Here is a 21,303-nt window from a genome sequence, read left to right as displayed (position 1 = left end):
ACTTGTCTATAGATTTTATAGAATAAAATATAATATATACTTTTTTAAACTGGCAATTTCCAACATTACATTGAGCAAAACAAAATGTTCTCAGATAAATGGTTACATTATCAAGTGCCTCTTGTTGAGAACCACGGTCTTGGAGATTGACGTGTCCAAGACGATGTAAATGAACTTACTAAGTGAGCTCTGGAGGTAGCAAAGTCAAGGACCCAGTAATACCTTCTTTTTTTACTAATAGATGGACCTAGTTATGGTAAAACCTTGGGGTGAAAAACCATCTTGGTCCAGAAATCTTAAAGTTATCTTTAAGATCTAAATGCTTTCTTGAGATTTCAACATTTCAACACTTTGCAACGTCTGACTGTGTCAATTACCTTAGCAGCGACGGATGAGCTTGGTTTCTCCAGAAGGTCCCAAAGTTTCTTTCGTTTCTCGGCGCAGCAGGTGTTATCAAATTCTTCCCCCTCTCTGTCCTTCATGTTGTCGGCTTCTCTTTTCAGCTCCTCGTTCATTTGCTCCTTCTTCTGGTGGTATCTGGCCTGACAGCAGGACTCCAGGTAGATCTCGTCGATTCCCCAGTAGTCCAGCTCCTGGCTGAAGGACAGGGCGCACATCTCCTCCATCATGTGCAGCTTACCGGTTCGGTAGAAGTTCAGGATGGACGTGAAGGCCCCCGGGTGCCTGTCGAAGAAGTACTCGTTCTCCTCCAGGTTGTAGTCGTCGCAGACCTCCATCAGAGACTCGTGGGTGTTGCAGTCTCTCAGCTTCCCCAGACGCGTTCGCGGCAGTCGGTCCAGCGTCCGCCAGAGGACCTCGTGCGGGAGACCCCCGACGTTCAGCCGCACCCGGCGGAAGCATGTCTTGCTTCTGATGATGTCCACCGGTTCAGGGGGGAGGGACGTCGTGGACCGCGAGCTGGCTTTGTTGAACTCAGCCAGGGACTTGTCCATCATGACCTTCAGGTGGGGGAGCAAGTAAACATCCGGAGCTATGGGGGGCTCCTGTTTCCTGTCATGGTGGTGCCTGGAAGGGTCAGGAAACAGGGTCGACATTAGTAGATCTCACATATTTGGTTTTAGAAGTCATAATGAAATCCTGTTGTTGCTGACCTGTGGGATTATTTAGCGAGTCACTGTAGTAATACACCTATATTCACCTGCGGTATTACTTGGCGAGTCCCCATAGTAATAAACCTATAATCATTTGTGGTATTACTTGGAAAGTCACTGTAGTAATACACCTATAGTCACCTGTGGTTTTACTTGGAAAGTCACTGTAGTAATACACCAATAGTCACCTGTGGGATTATTTAGCGAGTCACCGTAGTAATACACCTATAGTCCCCTGTGGTATTACTTGGAGAGTCACTGTAGTAATACACCTATATTCACCTGTGGTATTACTTGGCGAGTCCCCATAGTAATAAACCTATAGTCACCTGTGGTATTACTTGGAAAGTCACTGTAGTAATACACCTATAGTCACCTGTGGTATTACTTGGAGAGTCACTGTAGTAAAACACCTATAGTCCCCTGTGGTATTACTTGGAGAGTCACTGTAGTAATACACCTATATTCACCTGTGGTATTACTTGGTGAGTCACCGTAGTAATACTCCTTTAGTCACCTGTGAAATTACTTGGCGAGTCACCATAGTAATACACCTATAGTCACCTGTGGTATTACTTGGTGAGTGACCGTAGTAATACTCCTTTAGTCACCTGTGAAATTACTTGGCGAGTCACTGTAGTAATACACCTATAGTCACCTGTGGTATTACTTGGCGAGTCACCGTAGTAATACACCTATAGTCACCTGTGGTATTACTTGGCGAGTGACCATAGTAATACTCCTTTAGTCACCTGTGGTATTACTTGGCGAGTCACCGTAGTAATACTTCTTTAGTCACCTGTGGTAATACTTGGCGAGTCACAGTAGTAATACTCCTTTAGTCACCTGTGAAATTACTTAGCCAGTCACCGTAGTAATACACCTATAGTCACCTGTGGTATTACTTGGCGAGTCACCGTATTTATACACCTATAGTCACCTGTGAAATTACTTTGCGAGTCACCGTAGTAATACTCCTTTAGTCACCTGTGGTTTTACTTGGCGAGTCACCGTAGTAATACTCCTTTAGTCACCTGTGAAATTACTTGGTGAGTCACCGTAGTAATACACCTATAGTCACCTGTGGTATGACTTGGCGAGTCACCGTAGTAATACACTTAGTAAGTTACATGAGGTATTACTTGGTGAGTCACCGTATTAATACTCCTTTAGTCAACTGTGGTATTACTTTGCGAGTCTCCGTTGTAATACTCCTATAGTTACCTGTGGTATTTCTTGGCAAGTAACTGTAGTAATACATCTTTAGTCACCTGTGGTATTACTTGGCTAGTCACCATAGTAATACACCTATAGTCATCGTAATAATACACTTATAGTCACCCCAATGTCCTTTTCTCAAACACCATACGTTCTATCCAGGCTACTTGACTGAAAGGTGAGGGGACACCCTGGACAGGATGGCTAGCCATTGCAAAAAACACAAAGACCAATCAACTCAAAGTGGAATCCAACACCACGTCATTTCGGCTGTCGGTCGGATGCTGTGGTCGCAGGCCAAACTAGCTTGATTAATCTTAACCTCACGAAACCCCCCCACCTTAACCCTTGTGTTAACTGAGGGTCAAAGTGACCCCAGAACAAATATGTTTTTTGTATCCCTTGTGTTGTCTCTAACACTGCACATGTATTTCTGGACATCAGGGGAGGTCGTTCATCTTGACCAAGACACAACACAAGGGATACAAAACACTTTTTTTTTAACTGGCCTTCAGGTCACCTTGAACCTGAGATAAAACAAGGGTTAATTGAAATCTTTATTTTATCTTAACTATGACCTTTAAGCTACATTAAGAGATACTACAACTTAGAATAGTGTCAGCTTGAGTTGGCATTACACTTTTCTGTTTTAAGTGGGACAACTACACAGTCATTTATTTATTTATGTTTTATCTAGATGCTTAACGTTGTATGTCAACTTTTCGATTTTCCAAGATTTCTTTTTTCAACCAATATTTTAATTTTCAGTTTCAATATTCTACCAGCACACACACTGTTTTATTCCAAACACAATTTAATTTATTTATTTAATTTGTCGGCAAAAGACTTCTACAGTAAACAGTAGACGTAACAAGGTCCTAAACCTCAACCAACTACTTTCACCGAAGCCACAGAATCCCACAAGAAAAATGTATCAATAAAAACAACAATTATCTTCAAAACTCAAAAACAACTCTGAGTGACTACCATGAACTCCAACTCACCCTCTTGTATGTTCCTTCTCACGCCGCCTTTTCGGACGGGTTTCCCCCAAATCACCCAACAATGGTTGTCACGGCAACATCTGAATCCATCACAGTTGTTTATTGGCCGATCCTGAAAGATTCACTTTTACACTCTGGAGCACGGACGCCTGCCTGTGTGACTGCCATTTTGTTCAAGTTTCCAACGACTTTTGTGTCCACTTAAATGGATGATTAAAGTACGGACGGGTTTTCCAGAACCAGGGATTCACGTGCACTTGATCCATGTTAAAAAAAAAAAAGCTCAATAATAAAATCTCTAACTTTTTTTTATGTGTTTGTTGAATATTCCTGAGCGCTGTCCAGTCGTGTGGTGCTGAAACACTCTCCTCTTGTCTCTATACTGTGGAACACGACCTGGAGGACAAACCCGGGACAGGATGTGATGATGATGATGATGATGAGTGGAACATAAAGTTTCCCCCTCATGTTTGACCACAACAACAACAACAACAACAACAACAGGATGCTTCTCGATTGGTTTGTTGGCGGAGATGCGGTAACCAGATGCGCAGAATCAGAAGCAAATAAGACTGAACGAGCCTCCACCCTTTTTGCTTCATGAAGAAGCCGAGATGAGATGAATAAACACCTTCATTTTTTCAAGAAGAAGAAGAAACATGCGTTTAAAAAAAAAAAAAGAATAAGAAAGAGAGAGAGAGAGACGTGTTGTGAACGCGCCCATTCGCGTGCCTTCTTATTTAAGATCATGGTGCAGAGTTAAATAAATCCACGATTATTCGAACGTTTTAAAAACATCTGCTCACCTCACTGCGAACATTCAAACGGCTGGTGTTGGACGGATCAGGGAGAAAAAGGGAATAAACGCCGTGAACGCTTCACTGCAGGTCCAACGCGGTCCCTCTGCCTCCGACATGTCAGACGAGTCTCCGGCGAAATCTACAGCCGAACTTCCGGCTGGTTCGTCCACATCCCGTCCCCTTTTTTAATTCCCCCTTTTTTTTGTATTGTTGTCTTCCGTGGATCAACAAGTATGCGAGCCGGGAGCGGTTGAGCACGGTGCGTTCACGGTCAGCGGAGTTAGGAGGCTCTGAAGCTCATGAAGGAGGATCCAGGAGGTTCTCCTCCACATCCCTTTAACCCTTCACACGCCCAGCGTCAGAGCCTTCAAACATGGACTGAAACTTGCTCAAATAAACACTCAAGTTCGAACAATCATCAGATTTATTTTAACAATACCATACAGGAGTTCAAATATGGGATATTTTTTTTCTTCTTCTTAAATTTCCTCCTGGAGAGGTTTTGTTTACATTTTAAAGTTAATAATTTAGATTTAGATTTCTAATACAGATTTTTATCATCATCAATAAACTTATTAAGTGTTATTTTAAGAATGTACATACATTTAGTGCACATATAACTGACATTTGTTATGATATTTGTAGCAGAATTTGTAGCTCCAGAAGTTTTTGTTCATATTTTATGTTACATTTTCATTTTGATTTCCTTAGATTTAACACAATACATTCAGGCCATTTAGATCAAAGACACGTCAACATAGAGACACTTCTTATTCTGTGTTATTTTACAAATTTAACATTTATGCACAAATAATGTAGGCAAATCTCCATGTAATTTTTTTTTTAATACTAAAAATGTCAATTTAGTTCAGAGGAGTAAAACTCAATCACACAAGGGACCATAAATATTGATCCCTTGTGTGGTCTCTGGATCAAAGGATACCACAAACACATTTGTCTTTGAGCCTTTGGGTCCCTTCTTTTTCTTCTTCCTCAAAGTTTTCTACGTCGCCTCCGTCTCCGTCCTCTCTTTTTCCGTCTCCGTCTTCGTCCTCATCTTCATCTTCATCTTCATCTTCATCTTCATCTTCATCTTCATCCTCATCTATGTCTTTGTCTTTGTCTTTGTCTTTGTCTTTGTCTTTGTCTTCGTCTCCGTCTACGTCTACGTCTATGTCTACGTCTACGTCTACGTCTACGTCTACGTCTACGTCTACGTCGTCTTCTTCTTTGTTTTCTTCTTCATATTTATTTCAACCTTCGCCATCGTCATGTCTTCGTGTTCTTCGTCATCGCCATCGTCATCGTCATCGTCATCATCATCGTCATCGTCATCGTCATCGTCATCGCCATCGTCATCGTCATCGTCATCGTCATCGTCATCGCCATCGTCATCGCCATCGCCATCGTCATCGTCATCGTCATCGTCAATGTCATCGTCATCGTCATCGCCATCGTCATCGTCATCGTCATCGTCATCGTCATCGTCATCGTCAATGTCATCGTCAACGTCAACGTCAACGTCATCGTCAACGTCAACGTCATCTTCATCGTCATCGTCATCGTCAACGTCAGCGTCAGCGTCATCGTCATCGTCATCGTCAACGTCATCGTCATCGTCATCGTCATCGTCATCGTCATCGTCATCGTCATCGTCATCGTCATCGTCATCGTCATCGTCTACGTCTACGTCTACGTCTACGTCTACGTCTACGTCTACGTCTTCATCTTCATTTTCATCTTTATCCATTACATTTTGTTCCAAGTACAAACCTTTAAATTGTAAATAAACATAAAGAAAATCTAGCAGATTCCAAAAGAAACATCATTTATGTACATCAATATACACACACACAGTAGATAAGAAAAAATATTGTTGCATAAATAATTCATCATTTGGTCATTTGGTCATCTTGAATCTGTACTGGATCTGAAGTTCACCGTCCGGCTGCAACATTCCTAAACCACAGCGGCTGCGTTTGAACGGTGGCAGCTGCGCCTCCGGGTCACATAGCTTTAGATCCAGATGTGTCAAGATCAGGAAGATAAATCTGTGAGAACAAACTTAATTCAATAAATATTAATTCAAAAAACCTTAATCATTATAACACGATGCTTCCGATGCAGTTTGACCTCCGACGCAAAATTAACGAAAGAAAAAAAAACCTTTTATGTTTTAAGGTCATCTGGAAAATCCTCACTTTTTAATTGCGGTCACGGCAAACTCCTTCCCCACGCAGACATTGGTCCCAGCTCCCCAGGGCATGGTGTAGTACTTGAGCCGCCGCCCCTCCTTGTAGAATTCGTCCTTCATCGTCAGATCTTCATTCAGAAAGCGGTCGTACTTAAACTCCTGTGAAGATGAAAACAAACAGTCTTTATTCACTCATACTCTCATAATGTTACAGATCTGTTGCAGTGCATTATGGGACATGTATTATGAGAAGTAGTCACTGATAATATACATACAAGATGAACGGAAAGCTTTAATACAACATTTATATCAACAATTAATCTGAGTCGTGAGCTCATAATGACGTCAAAGTTGAAAATTGAAGCAAGAAATGAATGTTTTTATTTTTTACTCTTTGTCTTCATTGTCATCGTCTTCTTCTTTGTCTTCTTGGTCTTTTTTGTCTTCTCCGTCTTCTTTATCATTGTCATTTTCCTCTAGGTCTTATTCTTCTTTGTCTTCATCTTCTTGTTCGTCATCGTCTTCTTCTACCTCTTCTTTTGTCTTCTTCCTTGTCTTCTTTCGCTTCGTCTTCTTTGTCAATGTCTTCATCGTCAATGTCTTCATCGTCTTCTTTGTCTTTGTGTTCTTCATATTTTCTGTCTTCTTCGTCTTCTTTTTCATCGTCCTTTTACTCTTTGTCTTTTGTCATCTTTATGATCTTCTTTGTCATCGTCTTTTTCTTCCTCTTCGTTTTGGTCTTATTCGTCTTTTTTTGTTATTTTGTCTTCTTCATCTTCTTCTTTGTCTTCCTCTTCTTCTTCTATTTTGTCTTTTCTGCCATTGTCGTCTTTTTCAGCGTCTTTGTCTTCTTCTTTGTCATCTCCTTTTCTTCTTTTTCGTCTTCTACTTCTTCTTCGTCTTCTTCCTTACTTTCTTCTTTGTCTTCAACTTCTTCTTCATCTTCATCTCAGTCTTCTTCTTCTTTGTCCTTGTCTTTTAATGAGTCCCCCACACACATGTGGCCCTTAAAGAAAATGTAATAATCCCCCCCGCCCTGAATCACCAGGTTCTTCCTACAAGGATTTTAAAATAGAGTCACAGCCATTTGAGTTCTCTCCAGTAAGTCCTGCTCTCACAAGGAGACGACACGGACGGATTGAGTTTCCATTCTGGCCTCTGGAGTGTCCCAGTGTTCCTCTGTCAGAACGTGATTTTAAAGAATGTATGTGAAACCATCGTTATCGTGGCAACATAAGACGTCGAACTTTTGAGGAAATTGTTCAGTCTCAGGAACAAACGTTTCTGTTTCTGTTCACATGGTTAAACATGCAAGTAAAGAAAACGCCTGAAGAAGGTATTTGGATAAAATGCAGCAAGATTTCCCACAGATGAACACGAGAACTGTTGCTTTACTACCTCCTCTGCTTTGGATCTGCAAGTTAAATGTGGGAGAAGCAAAGTAAGAAGGCGGTTCTAGAAATAGAGGAGAAAAGGAATAATGTGAACTGGAATATGTGCGAGTTAGAGTTGCCGGTAAACAAACACCTGACCTCGTCAGTACGTTAAGTGTAGTCTAAGGAAGGGTAGAGGCTCCTCAAAACCGAATTTAAAGTAAAAAAAAAAAAGTTTTGTTTATGTTGATTTCTATTTTTAGGTATTTATGTTTGTTTCTGTGCAAGTTTATATATGTATTTATTGTTACTTTTTAAGTATTTATTCATGTTTATTTATGACTTCATGATACATGTTTGTGTATACATTTTAATAATATTTTAAAGTATTCGTTTATTTTTTACTTTTATGTTTATATATCTATGTTAATGTATTTTTCAGTATTTTTAATATGTTTATGTTCAGGATTATGTAGATGTTTATTATGTTTTATAATATTTTTAAGAATTAATTTATGTTTACGTTACAAAGTATTTATATGTTTATACATGTTTCTGGTTATGTTTAGAACATTTTTTAAGTTTTTGTTTATTTTTATTTTCATGTTTATGTTAATTCATATATTTTAGTAATTTAATATGTTTGCAACTTGTATGTTTATTTACTGTAGAATTTCCTGTTTTCATATATCTTTAATTATACTTTTAAGTATTTATGTTTGTTTTTATATTGTTATGTATTTGTATAAGTTCATGTTAATGTACATGTTTAAATATATGTTAATTATTTATACATGTTTATTCATCATAACATGTGTTTGTATATGTTCATATATATGTTTAAACATTTTTAAAGTATTTGTATATTTCTATTTTCATGTTTATGTTATTTCATATATTTTAGTTTTCTAATATGTTTCCAATTCTGTTTATTTACTGTAGAATTTCATGTTTTTGTATATGTTTAATTATACTTTCAAATATTTGTGTATGTTTCTTATATTCTTATGTATTTGTAAAGTAAGTTAATGTTAATGCATATGTTTAGTAATATTCAAATTACTTAAATGTTTATTCATCATTAAACAAGTTAATGAATATATTTACAATAACATGTTTATGTTGAATTATATAAGTAGTATAAGTAAGTATAAGTATTTGTATATGATAGTATCAATATTTAAGGCACTTTTCTAAGCTCATAGTATCTCAGAGAAACATGTTTTAGCATTTAAATAAAATCACTTTTGATACGTTTTTGGATGAGTCTTATTCTCTTTCTTTCAGAAAGTTCCTGGCAAATGTACAGACGTAGGACTCGTTCATCAGATCAAAAAACCCAAAGAAGGCTAAAGAAGTTTTTTTCGGGATAAAAAGGCAGCTTTTTGTTAGTTTACTCTCCCTAAAATGAGGTGACTAATGAGTTCCTGATAAAGGTCAGACCTGAGGATCTTGGTGGATCTGCGGATCCATCTGAGGACTGAGCAGCGGAAACAGACACACTTTGTCTCCACGTCTGAGGCGATACGTCCCTCCTTGGACCAGGCGGAGATCCTTGTCCCTCACCACCTCCCTCGTGATCATCACAGCAGCCGTCAGACGCAGAGTCTCGCTCAGCACGCCGTCTGCAGACACAAGATTCAATGAGCAGATCCACGTGGGTGTCGCTCCAGTTGTTTCCCTGGGTTTTTTTCCACACGTCTGTTTCCAGGACGGAAAAAAAAACAAAAAATCTCCAGTGGGAAGAAGCTCAGCTGCCACGTACCAAACACAGGTGTGCGCCGGGTCTCCAGCTGGTGGATGAGAGGATGCTGCAGGGATCCTTCCCGCAGAGTCAGACCCTTGATCTCCGCCTGAACGGCCTCCATGGCCTCGGGGTGTGTGAGGAGGAAGCCCAGGAGCCAGAAGGCAGCGGGTCCTGCGTTACACTGCAACAAACATGGACATAAATGTGTGTTTTTTTAAGGAAAAAAAACCACACCTTTTCTGTTTAAGGAGTAAACATCTTTATCTTCACTCTCATTTATTTCATTTGAAGTTTTTATTTAGAATTTTTACAGGTTAAGAAATGAAGCCACCAGATGGCGCCATTAACTAAACAAGAAGGAGCTGTCTCGCTTGCAGTTAAAAAAAATTCTGCGCTTTAGAAATAACCATTACTAACCATAACCATTAACCATTACTTACTTACTTACTGTGTCATCTTAGGCCTGCTGTTTTAATTACAAGTCTGGTGAAGCTTCATGAAACAGTGTCATTATTATCAGAGTCCACTAGATGGCGGTCTCTGTACGACTTTCCTTTGTTTTGAATAACTGTTCTAATAAAACGTCACATCATTTTTAAACTGATGGTGCCACCTACTGCTCTCTAAACAACATGACACTGTTTCATGAAGCTTCACCAGACCATTTTGCAACATTTTTATATTTATGTTTGTGTTTACATTGTTTATGTTTTAGGTATTTTATATATGTTTATGTATATATTGTTTTATTATACTTTTAATCATTTGTATATGTTTACATCCATGATAATGTTCACTAGTATTGGTGTGTTTTTGTTTATGGTTAATCATATTTTTTTATTAATATTTGTATATATTTGTGTTCATGTTTGTGTATATGTTTATTTACATTCTCAGGTATTTATATATTGTATGTATATGCTCAATATTATTATTAAGTATTTATTTGTTCAGGCTTTCATATATGTTTTTATGAACAAGTATTAGTCTGTTGATATTATGCCAGAAATAATAAAAAACATCTCCTCATGTTTAAATTAGAAGTTGTGTCTCCACTAAGAGTGTTGTGTTTCCACGCGGCCCTCGAAGGGATATTACTCTCTTGACCATGATTTCTTCTCAAGTCCAGCTTCTCTGGTGTGAGGCACGAAGAGACGAGGCTGCGACACCTGATCCTGTCAGTCATTGCTGGAGGTTAAAGGAGCTCCTCTGTTCTACCTGGTCACATATCAGATCTGCCCTCCGTGGACCACCTGGGCAAACACCCAAGAGAGACAATTGTGGGGCCACATGATCTCTGTGGCCTTCTGTAGCAGGAAGTGACATCAGGTTTTATTTACCTGCTTTAATGTTTTATTCCTCCTGTTTCTAATGAAATGTGCAGCAATATTTCAGGATCTTGCTCCATGTTTCCTCAGCTAATCCTCTCTGCAGTGCTGCTCCACTTTCCTCTTCAGCTGTGTACAGATGTGCCGGGGCTCAGACCCGTGGATCCCCCCTGTGGATTACCCCGCCAGACCCGCCGCAGCCGGACTTAAATAAGACCCGATCACTGGTCCACTAACCCACATCATCGCCCAGGGACTACAGGCCACGGAAGTATTCCAGGGAGACTCCTGCTCCACTTGGCCATTTATCAACTGATGCAGATGAAGAATGTCAGGGTAAGGCTCGCTAGCTCCTCCAGCTGGACACATAATGCACTGACTTTGAATAAAAAATAAAGTAAATAAATCAGTAAGTAGTGTTAAAATAAAAAATATAATAAACAAATATCTTAAAAATATATATATATTATATAATATATAATAATAGTGGAACTGATCATGTAAACATGTTTTACACATGTTCATGATTTTACCACTTTATATGTTTAGGTATTATTAATGTTTATCTTTGTGTTATGTGTATGTTTTCTGTTAATATGTTTAAGTATTTTTTTTATTTTTATGTTAATGCTTATGGGCACTCCGGTTTCCTCCCACAGTCCAAAAATATACAGAGGTTGGTTGAGAACTTTGGGAAATTGTCCGTAGGTATGAGCGCATCCTGTCCAGGTTGTCCCCTGCCTCTCGCCCTATGATACTGGGATAGGCTCCAGTCTCCTCACGACCCTGACCACTGGATAAAGTGGTAGACTAATATATGTTTATATGTGTAGGTGTTAATATATGTTTATGTATATGTTTATATTTGTAGGTATTAATATATGTTAATGTATTTACTTGTAGGTATTAATATATGTTAATGTATATGTTTATATTTGTAGGTATTAATATATGTTAATGTCTTTACTTGTAGGTATTAATATATGTTAGTATGTTTATATTTGTAGGTATTAATATATGTTAATGTATTTAATTGTAGGTGTTAATATATGTTTATGTATATGTTTATATTTGTAGGTATTAATATATGTTAATGTCTTTACTTGTAGGTGTTAATATATGTTTATGTATATGTTTATATTTGTAGGTATTAATATAGGTTAATGCATTTACTTGTAGGTGTTAATATATGTTTATGTATATGTTTATATTTGTAGGTATTAATATATGTTAATGTATTTACTTGTAGGTGTTAATATATGTTTATGTATATGTTTATATTTGAAGGTATTAATATATGTTAATGTTTATATTTGTAGGTGTTAATATATGTTTATGTATATGTTTATATTTGTAGGTATTAATATATGTTTATGTATATGTTTATATTTGTAGGTATTAATATATGTTAATGTATTTACTTGTAGGTGTTAATATATGTTTATGTATATGTTTATATTTGTAAGTATTAATATATGTTAATGTATTTACTTGTAGGTGTTAATATATGTTTATGTATATGTTTATATTTGTAGGTATTAATATATGTTAATGTCTTTACTTGTAGGTGTTAATATATGTTTATGTTTATATTTACATTTGTAGGTATTAATATATGTTAATGTATTTACTTGTAGGTATTAATATATTTTATGTATGTGTTTATATTTGTAGGTATTAATATATGTTCATGTATTTACTTGTAGGTGTTAATATATGTTTATGTATATGTTTATATTTGTAGGTATTAATATATGTTAATGTCTTTACTTGTAGGTGTTAATATATGTTTATGTATATGTTTATATGTGTAGGTATTAATATATGTTAATGTATTTACTTGTAAGTGTTAATATATGTTTATGTTTATATTTACATTTGTAGGTATTAATATATGTTAATGTATTTACTTGTAGGTATTAATATATTTTTATGTATATGTTTATATTTGTAGGTATTAATTTTTGTTAATGTATTTACTTGTAGGTGTTAATATATGTTTATGTATATGTTTATATTTGTAGGTATTAATATATGTTAATGTCTTTACTTGTAGGTGTTAATATATGTTTATGTATATGTTTATATTTGTAGGTATTAATATATGTTAATGTCTATACTTGTAGGTGTTAATATATGTTTATGTGTATGTTTATATTTGTAGGTATTAATATATGTTAATGTATTTACTTGTAGGGGATAATATATGTTTATGTATATGTTTATATTTGTAGGTATTAATATATGTTAATGTATTTACTTGTAGGGGATAATATATGTTTATGTATATGTTTATATATATTTTAAACTAGTGAAATTGGTGACGAATGGTGTTTGAACCTCAGTCATCAACCTGTGAGTCAAAACAACCTCTAGGATTTCAACAAACTTCCTTTCTCTAATGGATCTCACGGTAAAAATACGTCCATGGAAAGATGTTGTAACTCAGTCCTTGAATTCCTGTTGTCGTGTTTGCAGCCTTCACTCATCAATGAAACAGTGCGTGTCGCGACACGCTACAGTGGCATGCGGGTCATGCGGAAGGATCTAAGAAAATAGTCAAGGGTGTTACCAGTTCACACGTCCTACCGCTACGACTCTCACCTGTGTGGTCCAGAGCTGCAGCAGCAGAGCTTTCCTCTGCATCTCTGCATCCACACCTTCCTCCTGAAGGAAGACCTGGTAGCTCTTCTGCCAGCAGGCGTCAGACGAGTCTCCGTGAAGCCACCGCGGGGACAGAAGCTCCCAGAGACGCCGTCTAGAGCAGTGCGCCTCTTGTTTCTCTCCTGCCACAGGAGATGTGTCTTCAGCGTCCACTCGTGCACACGTTTATCTACACACACACTAAGTTCATCATGTTACCTCTCTTCAGAGAGCCACGGACCAGTTTGGCAAGAAGCTCGTCAAACTTGCGGAACTCTTGGTAAACGGCAGCAGCATTTTCCTTCCGCTCGAACAAGGAGAGATATCCAGCCCTGCACGAGCAGCAGCACATGACAGCTTTAATAATATAATAGTATATATAATAATAAAAATAATATAAACAACTGTTTTCGCAGCTCCGACTAAAAAAAAAAGGAATTTTATGATATGATATCATCTCTTTGTGTATAGTTTCTGCTAATATGTTTAAGTATTTTTTATTTTTTGCATTTTTACGTTCATGTAAAACGTACATGTTTACATATATTTATTTCATATACATACAGTATATGTTCATGTTTATATTTTTAGGGATTAATATACTTTTTGCATATTTTCTAGTATTATATTTTTATGTTCATTTTTATACTCAAGTTTTTAATAAATGTTTATTTGCATGTTTAGGTGTATGTTTTCTGTTAATATGTTTAGGTATTTTTACATGTTTATGTTCATGTTTATATATTTGTGTATTAATATACTGTATGTTCACGTATATTTTCTTGTTTTTATTATTTTATGTCATTAATATAATTTATATATTTTCTTGTATTATATTTTTATGTTCATTTTTATACTCAAGTTTTTAATAAATGTTTATTTGCATGTTTACGTGTATGTTTCTATTATTATGTTTAAGTATTTTACATGTTAAAGTTCATGTTTATATTTTAAATTATTTATATATGTTTATCTATATTTTCATGTATTTATATTTTTGTGTTATTAATATAGTAGATTAGAGACTTTTCTGATGCTGTTTGATTCAGTTTGCTATTAAAACATGTGTCCAACCTGAAGAGGGCGCTGTAGCAGAGACTGTAGAGTCCGTCCTGTTTCCACTCTGACATCTCCCGACCGTCCTGCTCGCTCAGCAGAATCTCCTGGAGATGTGTGTCCATGCAGTTGACCAGTCGAGACAGATTGAGGCCTTGAAAATGCCTAAAACATTTTTTAAATAGATAATATAAAGAAATGAACATTTCAGTTCAACTCCTGGTTTTTGTTACTTCTCCATCCATTTCCTCTCGGCGTCAGGTTGCATGCTGGGTAGCTGCAGGTCGAACGCTCGGGAGATGATCCGGTTTCGGGTCCGAGTTGAGTCCAGACAGACGGTGTCGTTGAGCACTGAGTCGAAGGAGTTCGGGTCCAGCAGCACCGTGACGTAAACACCCGCCACTCGCACCTGAGCAGAGGAAGGTGAAGAGATCAGACCACATATGAGTTTCATTGTGTCAATCATTCAAATACTTATCATCATAATCAAACATGGCTGCTATATATTTCAAGTCCAAGAAAGAGAAACCATGTGTTTTCTGACTCACGAGTGTTAAAGTGACATCAGGCAGAAGAAACAAGACCAAGCATGATTTATTACATCATATTAAAAGTTTGAAGAGCTTAACAACAACAATACGTTTAGCAATGAGTGACAACATGTTCCTGTTTGATCATAGTTGTTGACATAAAATCAAGATTTTAAAAGATGAAACTGGTTTAAAAGCAAAATGAATGTCAACTGACTAATGCCTCCCTTTGAAATTCTGAATAAATACATGTAATAATACAATAATAATAATACAATACATGTAATGTCATTTAGAAACAATCTATTATCGTGGATGTGTGGATATGGATGGATGGATGGATGGATGGATGGATGGATGGATGGATGGATGGATGGATGGATGGATGGATGGATGGATGGATGGATGGACGGACGGACGGACGGACGGACGGACGGACGGACGGACGGACGACTTTATAGAAGGTACAGAACAAGAACAAAGTGCCAATATGAAGAACATGTTTTTTCTCAACAGGAAACAGAGCAATAACAACTATTGCAACATTTTATGGTTGTGTTAGCTTAAGGAAGTGAGTTGAAGGAACAGTTGTCGACAGATTGACTTTAAATCACCAACGATAAAAACAGATACTGATGAATCACACACTGAGCTAGAGACAAATGTGATTGAATCAGTCATTTCATCCTCAACTGGAATCAAAACTGGTTATTTAAGTTCTGAGAACATGTCGTTTTTTTGTTTGTGACGAACACTCACCGTAAAGATGTCGCCGTGTTTATCTTTCATTCGACCCAAGAACTCAAGGGTGTCTTTGACGAACGACAGAGCGTGTCCTAGCCACGGAATCCAACCTGTGTCCAGCGGCGGCTCGTCTGCTCGCCTGCACAACACGACAACAAGTGTTATTGTTGTGTCACTGTCCAGATCAACGTTTGTTAATATATGTATATTTGCATGTGTATGTTTTATGTGAATATGTTTAAGTATTTTACATGTTTAAGTTCATGTTTATATTTTCATGTATTTATATTTTTGTGTAATTTATAAAGTAGAGTGAAAATGTTTTTAATACAGAAAAAGAAGAACATTTTCATGGTATTTCAGGTTTGGTTTAGGTGTTAATTATGCCATTCTTACTGTGATAAAAGAGTTTATGTATATTTTTTATGTATTAATATATTTGTATGTATATTTTATTGTATGTGTATTTGTATGCCCATGCTTATATTTACAGTTATTAATATACTTTGTGTATATTTTAAGGTATTAATACTTTTGTGTCCATGTTTATATTTTAATGTATTGATATATGTTTATGTATATGTTTAGGTATTAATATTTGTATGTTCATGTTTATATTTCTAGGTATTAAAACAAGTATATTTTCTTGTTTATTTGTATGTTTTCTGTTAATTTGTTTAAGTATTTCTACACGTTCATGTTCATGTTTATATATATTAATATATGTTTTATAATTTATATGTTTACATATATTTTCTTTTATTTATATTTTGATGTGTAAATTTTTAGGTATTAATACAATTTATATATATTTAAGACAATAATATATGCAGTTTCTCATGTTTATATATTCATTTATTTATATATGTTTATTCATAGTTTCATGTATTTGTATTTTTATCATTGTGTTACTGTCCAGAACACATACACCGTGAATTAATCTTAAGCCTTTTTTTCTGTAAACGTTGAATAAAATATTGAATTTTAGTAAGAAAAAAATCCTTTGGAAAAATGAATCTGATGTATTTCGGTAATTAACATTTGAACATTGAGTTGACGATAACAAATGAATTAATAAATAAAAAGGGGAAAAAAAGTTTTCGTTAATTTGGATCATTGTCTTGTTAAGTCCTTATAAATAAACGTAAGTAAAAATATAAGTAAGTCTCACAATTACAAAATAGTTTCTATAATTTAATTCTAGAATCTTATAGAAACTTTTAAAGCGGCTTCTCCCCGTCAGTGCTTTCTGATCACCTCGGGCCTCCGTAGACGGAGGACGCTTTAAAAAAAAAAATCTACCCTTTTAATAAAGCATTTATCTTTAACTTTTAATCTTGTATATATTATTTGACCTTATTGTTTTTAAGGTCTGTTCCAAACCTGTAGCACTTTGAGATGTGTTGACCAAATAAAAAGTACAATAGAAATAAAAATATATATTATGATTAATAAGAATTATTACTGCGATTATTATTGACTGAAAAACATTAGTTTGTAACTTTTGACGCTCGTTTTAGTCAATTTTAATTTAAAAAAAATTAAGTGAAATAAAAACTCCATGATTTATTTAGACTGTTTTGATCCAGTGCAACAAGGAAAAAACATGTAATAATCTATTTAAATCCAATTAAAGAAACACATGTCAGTCATTTTTTAGAGAATTAGAAGACCGCCCGTAGATCACAAAAATAATCTCTAAATGATGTCATTCTATTTGCATAGAATAGGCAAATAGAATGACATAATTTAGAGAGGCAACATCCTGTTTTGTTTTTACACTGCAGCCAGGAAATAAACATGATTCTGATTCGATTTGCACTGAAAAACACTTCAAAAGTTGCTGCTGTTCATTCATTCTCGTCCTCACTCTAACTCACTTTTATCCAAAAAACATTTCATTTTTGCATGTTATGTCTTTGTTGCTTAAAATGCGACACTAGCGAATTTAAATTGGGGCAATTGTTTGTTAAAATTAAAAAGACGCCTTTTTTATAGTGTAAATAGTTGAGTTTTTACCTGGAGCGCGTGCAAAGAAGAAGCGTCAACAGCAGCCCAACTACCAGCAGCAGAATAGTCCATAGCATGTTTCCTTCTTTCTTCCTCTGCTCTCCCACAAACTACTACCATGTCTGCCCTGCGGCTGTTTTATACCTGATCTGGAGCGCGCGCTCGTGAATGTGGGTGTGGGAAGGTGTGGAAGGTGACGCACAAACAAACCTCTTGAGAAAAACACTTTCTGGATGAGAGACCGAGAAGGATTTTCAATTGAAAAAAAAAAAGTCCAACCAAATCTATTTAAGTCGTTTGAATCATAGGCATTTGATCGGACTTATCTGTCCTGGAACATTCCCCGACACTTAAGACCAGATGGAGGTGTCTGGACTTGCATCGTGACGTCATCGCGTCCGAGAGTTTCTCGTCACAGTACTTTCGTTTTTGCAAGTTGTTGTTTTTTTTTAAGTTTTATTAGTGGCAAAATACAGGATCTACTGAAGCAGCCTCGGTGGTGGAAGAGTTGTGCTGGGGCGGGGAACTCGATATGTAGAAATTATATTTGGTAGAAAATTTAAAAAAAAAAGTTTTTTTTGTTTGTTTGTTTTTTTTACTAAGAATAAATATAATAGAGTTTTTTGCTTCAGTGTTTGTACGTGAATAGTTGGAAGTTCTGTTGAGGACAAAACACCAGCAGAGGGCAGTCACTCCCTTCCAAAGTCAGTATTACTCCTAAAGTAAAAATACACTATATCAGCCAGTATAATTCAAATTATCACCAGAAAACATCAGTTTATTCAACGTTTATTGTGATTAAACGCAGAGTTGTAATAGCTCTACGAGATAACCTGGCTTGAGTTCCAATAAATACTTGAAATTAGAGAAAGATTTCTGATCTATTTGATTTGTTTTCATAAGAAAAAAAGAGGAACAAGTCTGTGCAGTTTCAGCTGCATGACGTCAGTCAACTTTTGTGTGTCAGGAAATATTCTGAATGTTTGTAAGATTGATGTGCAGACGAGAGATCAGCAGACGAGAGATAAGAGTTGAGTTTTTTCATCTGCTATTTTTAAAACTTTTTTTAACACTCAAATCTGAAATGTGTTCGACACGGGTTCAGTGACTCTTATACATGCACAGTGAGCAAACAATCGCCTGCAGAAAGACAAATAAAATAAACGCTGAAAATCCAAACAATCTTTGAACTCCACCTAAAACAAACATGTGACAATTATGATTAACTGAGAGTTTGAGTCATTATTTATTCTCCAGTTTCGATCTATGAAGTTTCATTATATGACGTAAGGATCCAAAGGGCAGTTTTAATTATATACATACAGTATATTTATAATTTGTTCTTTTATTTCTCGAGTCGGTGCATGTTGTCAGAGTTAACACATTGTGACGACAAACTTGAAAAATGATTATGAGTCACTGTCAAAGTTGAATTATTTTATTATAGTTGTTCACTACAAACACAGAAAATGTTAACGATCACTTTATATTATTAGTAGTTTTGTGTTAGATTTTACTGTCTATTATTTATCAATTAAATATACTTTTATTTAAATCGTTATTTTAGTGTATTTATCCTTTGACTTTATTATTATTATGTTATATATTATATTATATATTATATTATTATTATTATTATTTATTACTATTATTATTCTTTTCGTGCATGATTTTAACAACAATTTACTGGGTTTTTTTTAAACAATTTTATTATTTAATATGATGAAAACGTGAACATATTATTGCTATAGTATGTTATTTTTAGAATATTTAGGAAAGGGCGATTACAAATAACTTGCAAAGGGCTCAACCTAACACTAAATCAATGACATGCTTTACAATGTAGTTTTTAGTAAAAAGAAAGAAAGTAAAAGACGCAAAAAAGATGGAAAAATGAAAATAAAATAAAACCATATATAGACATATAAGCAAAAAAATGTATGTTAATCTTCCAAAATCTGAAACATAAATCAGTACATTTTTTCAGATTTGATAGAATAATTGACGTTGACAATATAGTCTCACATAAACTATAAAGTGTCTTGAGATTAACTTTGTTATGATATGATGCTTGAAATACAACTGAATTGAAATAAATAAATAAAAATTACGAACTTTTAGGAGTAATTTCAAGTTTTTCACATGAATGCATTTAATTGGTTTATTTTTTAAACATAGTGATTTATGAAAGACGAAAAATATTGACAACAAAATGTTATTATTCATAAGATGACTGATAAAGAGAACAAGGAGGAACCTCACGCAAAGATGAACAGATAAAAGATAAACCAAATAAAAAATAAATGTACTACTTCAAGTTAATTTAATGCTTTATATGTATTTAAAGGTTGTTAAATATTAAACAATAGCAAAAACAAGTCAATTAAATGTTTTTACATTCATCTTGTTTTATTTATTTTTTTTAGTTTGAAGTGAAGTTTTCCTACATCTGGAAATCAATATATTTTGTCAAAATTTATAGAATCTTTAACATTTAATTTTAGATTTATGGTTTATCATCAAAGGGCGCAGAATGAAAGGTAAATAAAATAATTGTATAATTGTAAAATAAATGAATAAAAATAAGTAGATTAAAAAATATAAGAATGATTTCCGGTATTTCATATTGATATATTTTTTGATTTCACATTTTTATTAAACACAGCGATTTACGAAAGACGACAAAAATCCAAACCTCAGCTTTAAAAGCTGCTGAAGTCACTGTATCCTCTTGTACTCAGTCATCGCCTCATTCTTCCTTTAATTGTGAGGACTTAATGACTGCCATCTGGATGTCTGGAGTTAAATTGCAATACAAAGATGAACAATCACTGTGAAGTTAATTGTAGATTGAAGAACAAATTAAAAAATATATATAAACCATTAAAGAACTCTGATAAAAATGAATACAACCTATTTTCATGATAATTGTAAATGTAGTACTACAAGTTAAGTAAACGCTTAAGACATATCTAAAGGTTGTTGATTATAAAATAAAGGCAATAACAAGTAAATATATATGTCTTATTCATTTATTTTTATGTTAAGTTTTTCTACATCTGGAATATAAATCAATATATTTTGTACTTTTCCTCAAAACTAGATTAGAATTTTTATCATTGAATTTCAGATTTACATCTTATAATAATAATAATAATAATAATAATAATAATAATCTCTATTTATATAGCTTATGATTAAAAGGCACAGAATGAAAGGGAAAATAAATAAATGTAAAATAAATGAATAAAAAATAAGTAGATACAAAATATGTATGTATTGTAAGTATGATTTCCGTTTTTTTAACATTTATTTTTTCATTTGCGTTTTTTTTTAAACACAGTGATTTATGAAACGAGAAAATTAAAAATGTTCTTAGTTTTGAAACCAAAGAATGTCCAAGCCTCAGCTTTTGGAGTCCACTGTATCCTCTTGTCCTCAGTAATCGCCTCATTCTTTAAAAATGAAATTGCAATACAAAAATAAATTTAAAAATAAAAATAAAATGTGAATATTTTTAAGTTAACTGTAGATTAAAGAAACG

At 34.8% G+C, this 21,303-nt stretch overlaps 2 protein-coding genes across 2 annotated transcripts in view; both read right to left on the bottom strand.

Moving 5' to 3' along the window:
- Positions 1 to 4,377, bottom strand: part of kcnb1 (potassium voltage-gated channel, Shab-related subfamily, member 1) — a 39,605-nt gene extending 35,228 nt beyond the window's left edge. The window contains exons 1-2 of the mRNA XM_087801807.1: positions 4,141 to 4,377; positions 378 to 1,026 (exon numbers count right to left, since the gene is read on the bottom strand). Of these exons, the coding sequence (XP_087657933.1) occupies positions 378 to 1,026; positions 4,141 to 4,154 (663 nt within the window). The 5' untranslated portion in view covers positions 4,155 to 4,377. The remainder of the gene's footprint in view (positions 1 to 377; positions 1,027 to 4,140) is intronic.
- Positions 4,378 to 5,945: 1,568 nt separating this feature from the next.
- Positions 5,946 to 17,914, bottom strand: ptgis (prostaglandin I2 (prostacyclin) synthase). Its single transcript, XM_087801536.1, has 10 exons — positions 17,769 to 17,914; positions 15,765 to 15,888; positions 14,709 to 14,884; positions 14,494 to 14,640; positions 13,639 to 13,751; positions 13,381 to 13,562; positions 9,467 to 9,629; positions 9,145 to 9,326; positions 6,336 to 6,487; positions 5,946 to 6,185 (listed from the first exon to the last, which is right to left on the bottom strand). Exons 1-10 carry the CDS (start codon positions 17,834 to 17,836, stop codon positions 6,035 to 6,037), a joined length of 1,458 nt encoding a protein of 485 aa, XP_087657662.1. The 5' UTR covers positions 17,837 to 17,914; the 3' UTR covers positions 5,946 to 6,034.
- Between the last annotated feature and the right edge of the window lie 3,389 nt (positions 17,915 to 21,303).

The sequence above is a fragment of the Callionymus lyra genome, chromosome 10, assembly GCF_982586985.1.
Source record: "Callionymus lyra chromosome 10, fCalLyr1.hap1.1, whole genome shotgun sequence".
In the NCBI taxonomy this organism is placed as follows: domain Eukaryota; kingdom Metazoa; phylum Chordata; class Actinopteri; order Syngnathiformes; family Callionymidae; genus Callionymus; species Callionymus lyra.
The sequence above is the reverse complement of the archived record's forward strand: the minus strand, read 5'-3'. Positions and strand labels throughout refer to the sequence as shown.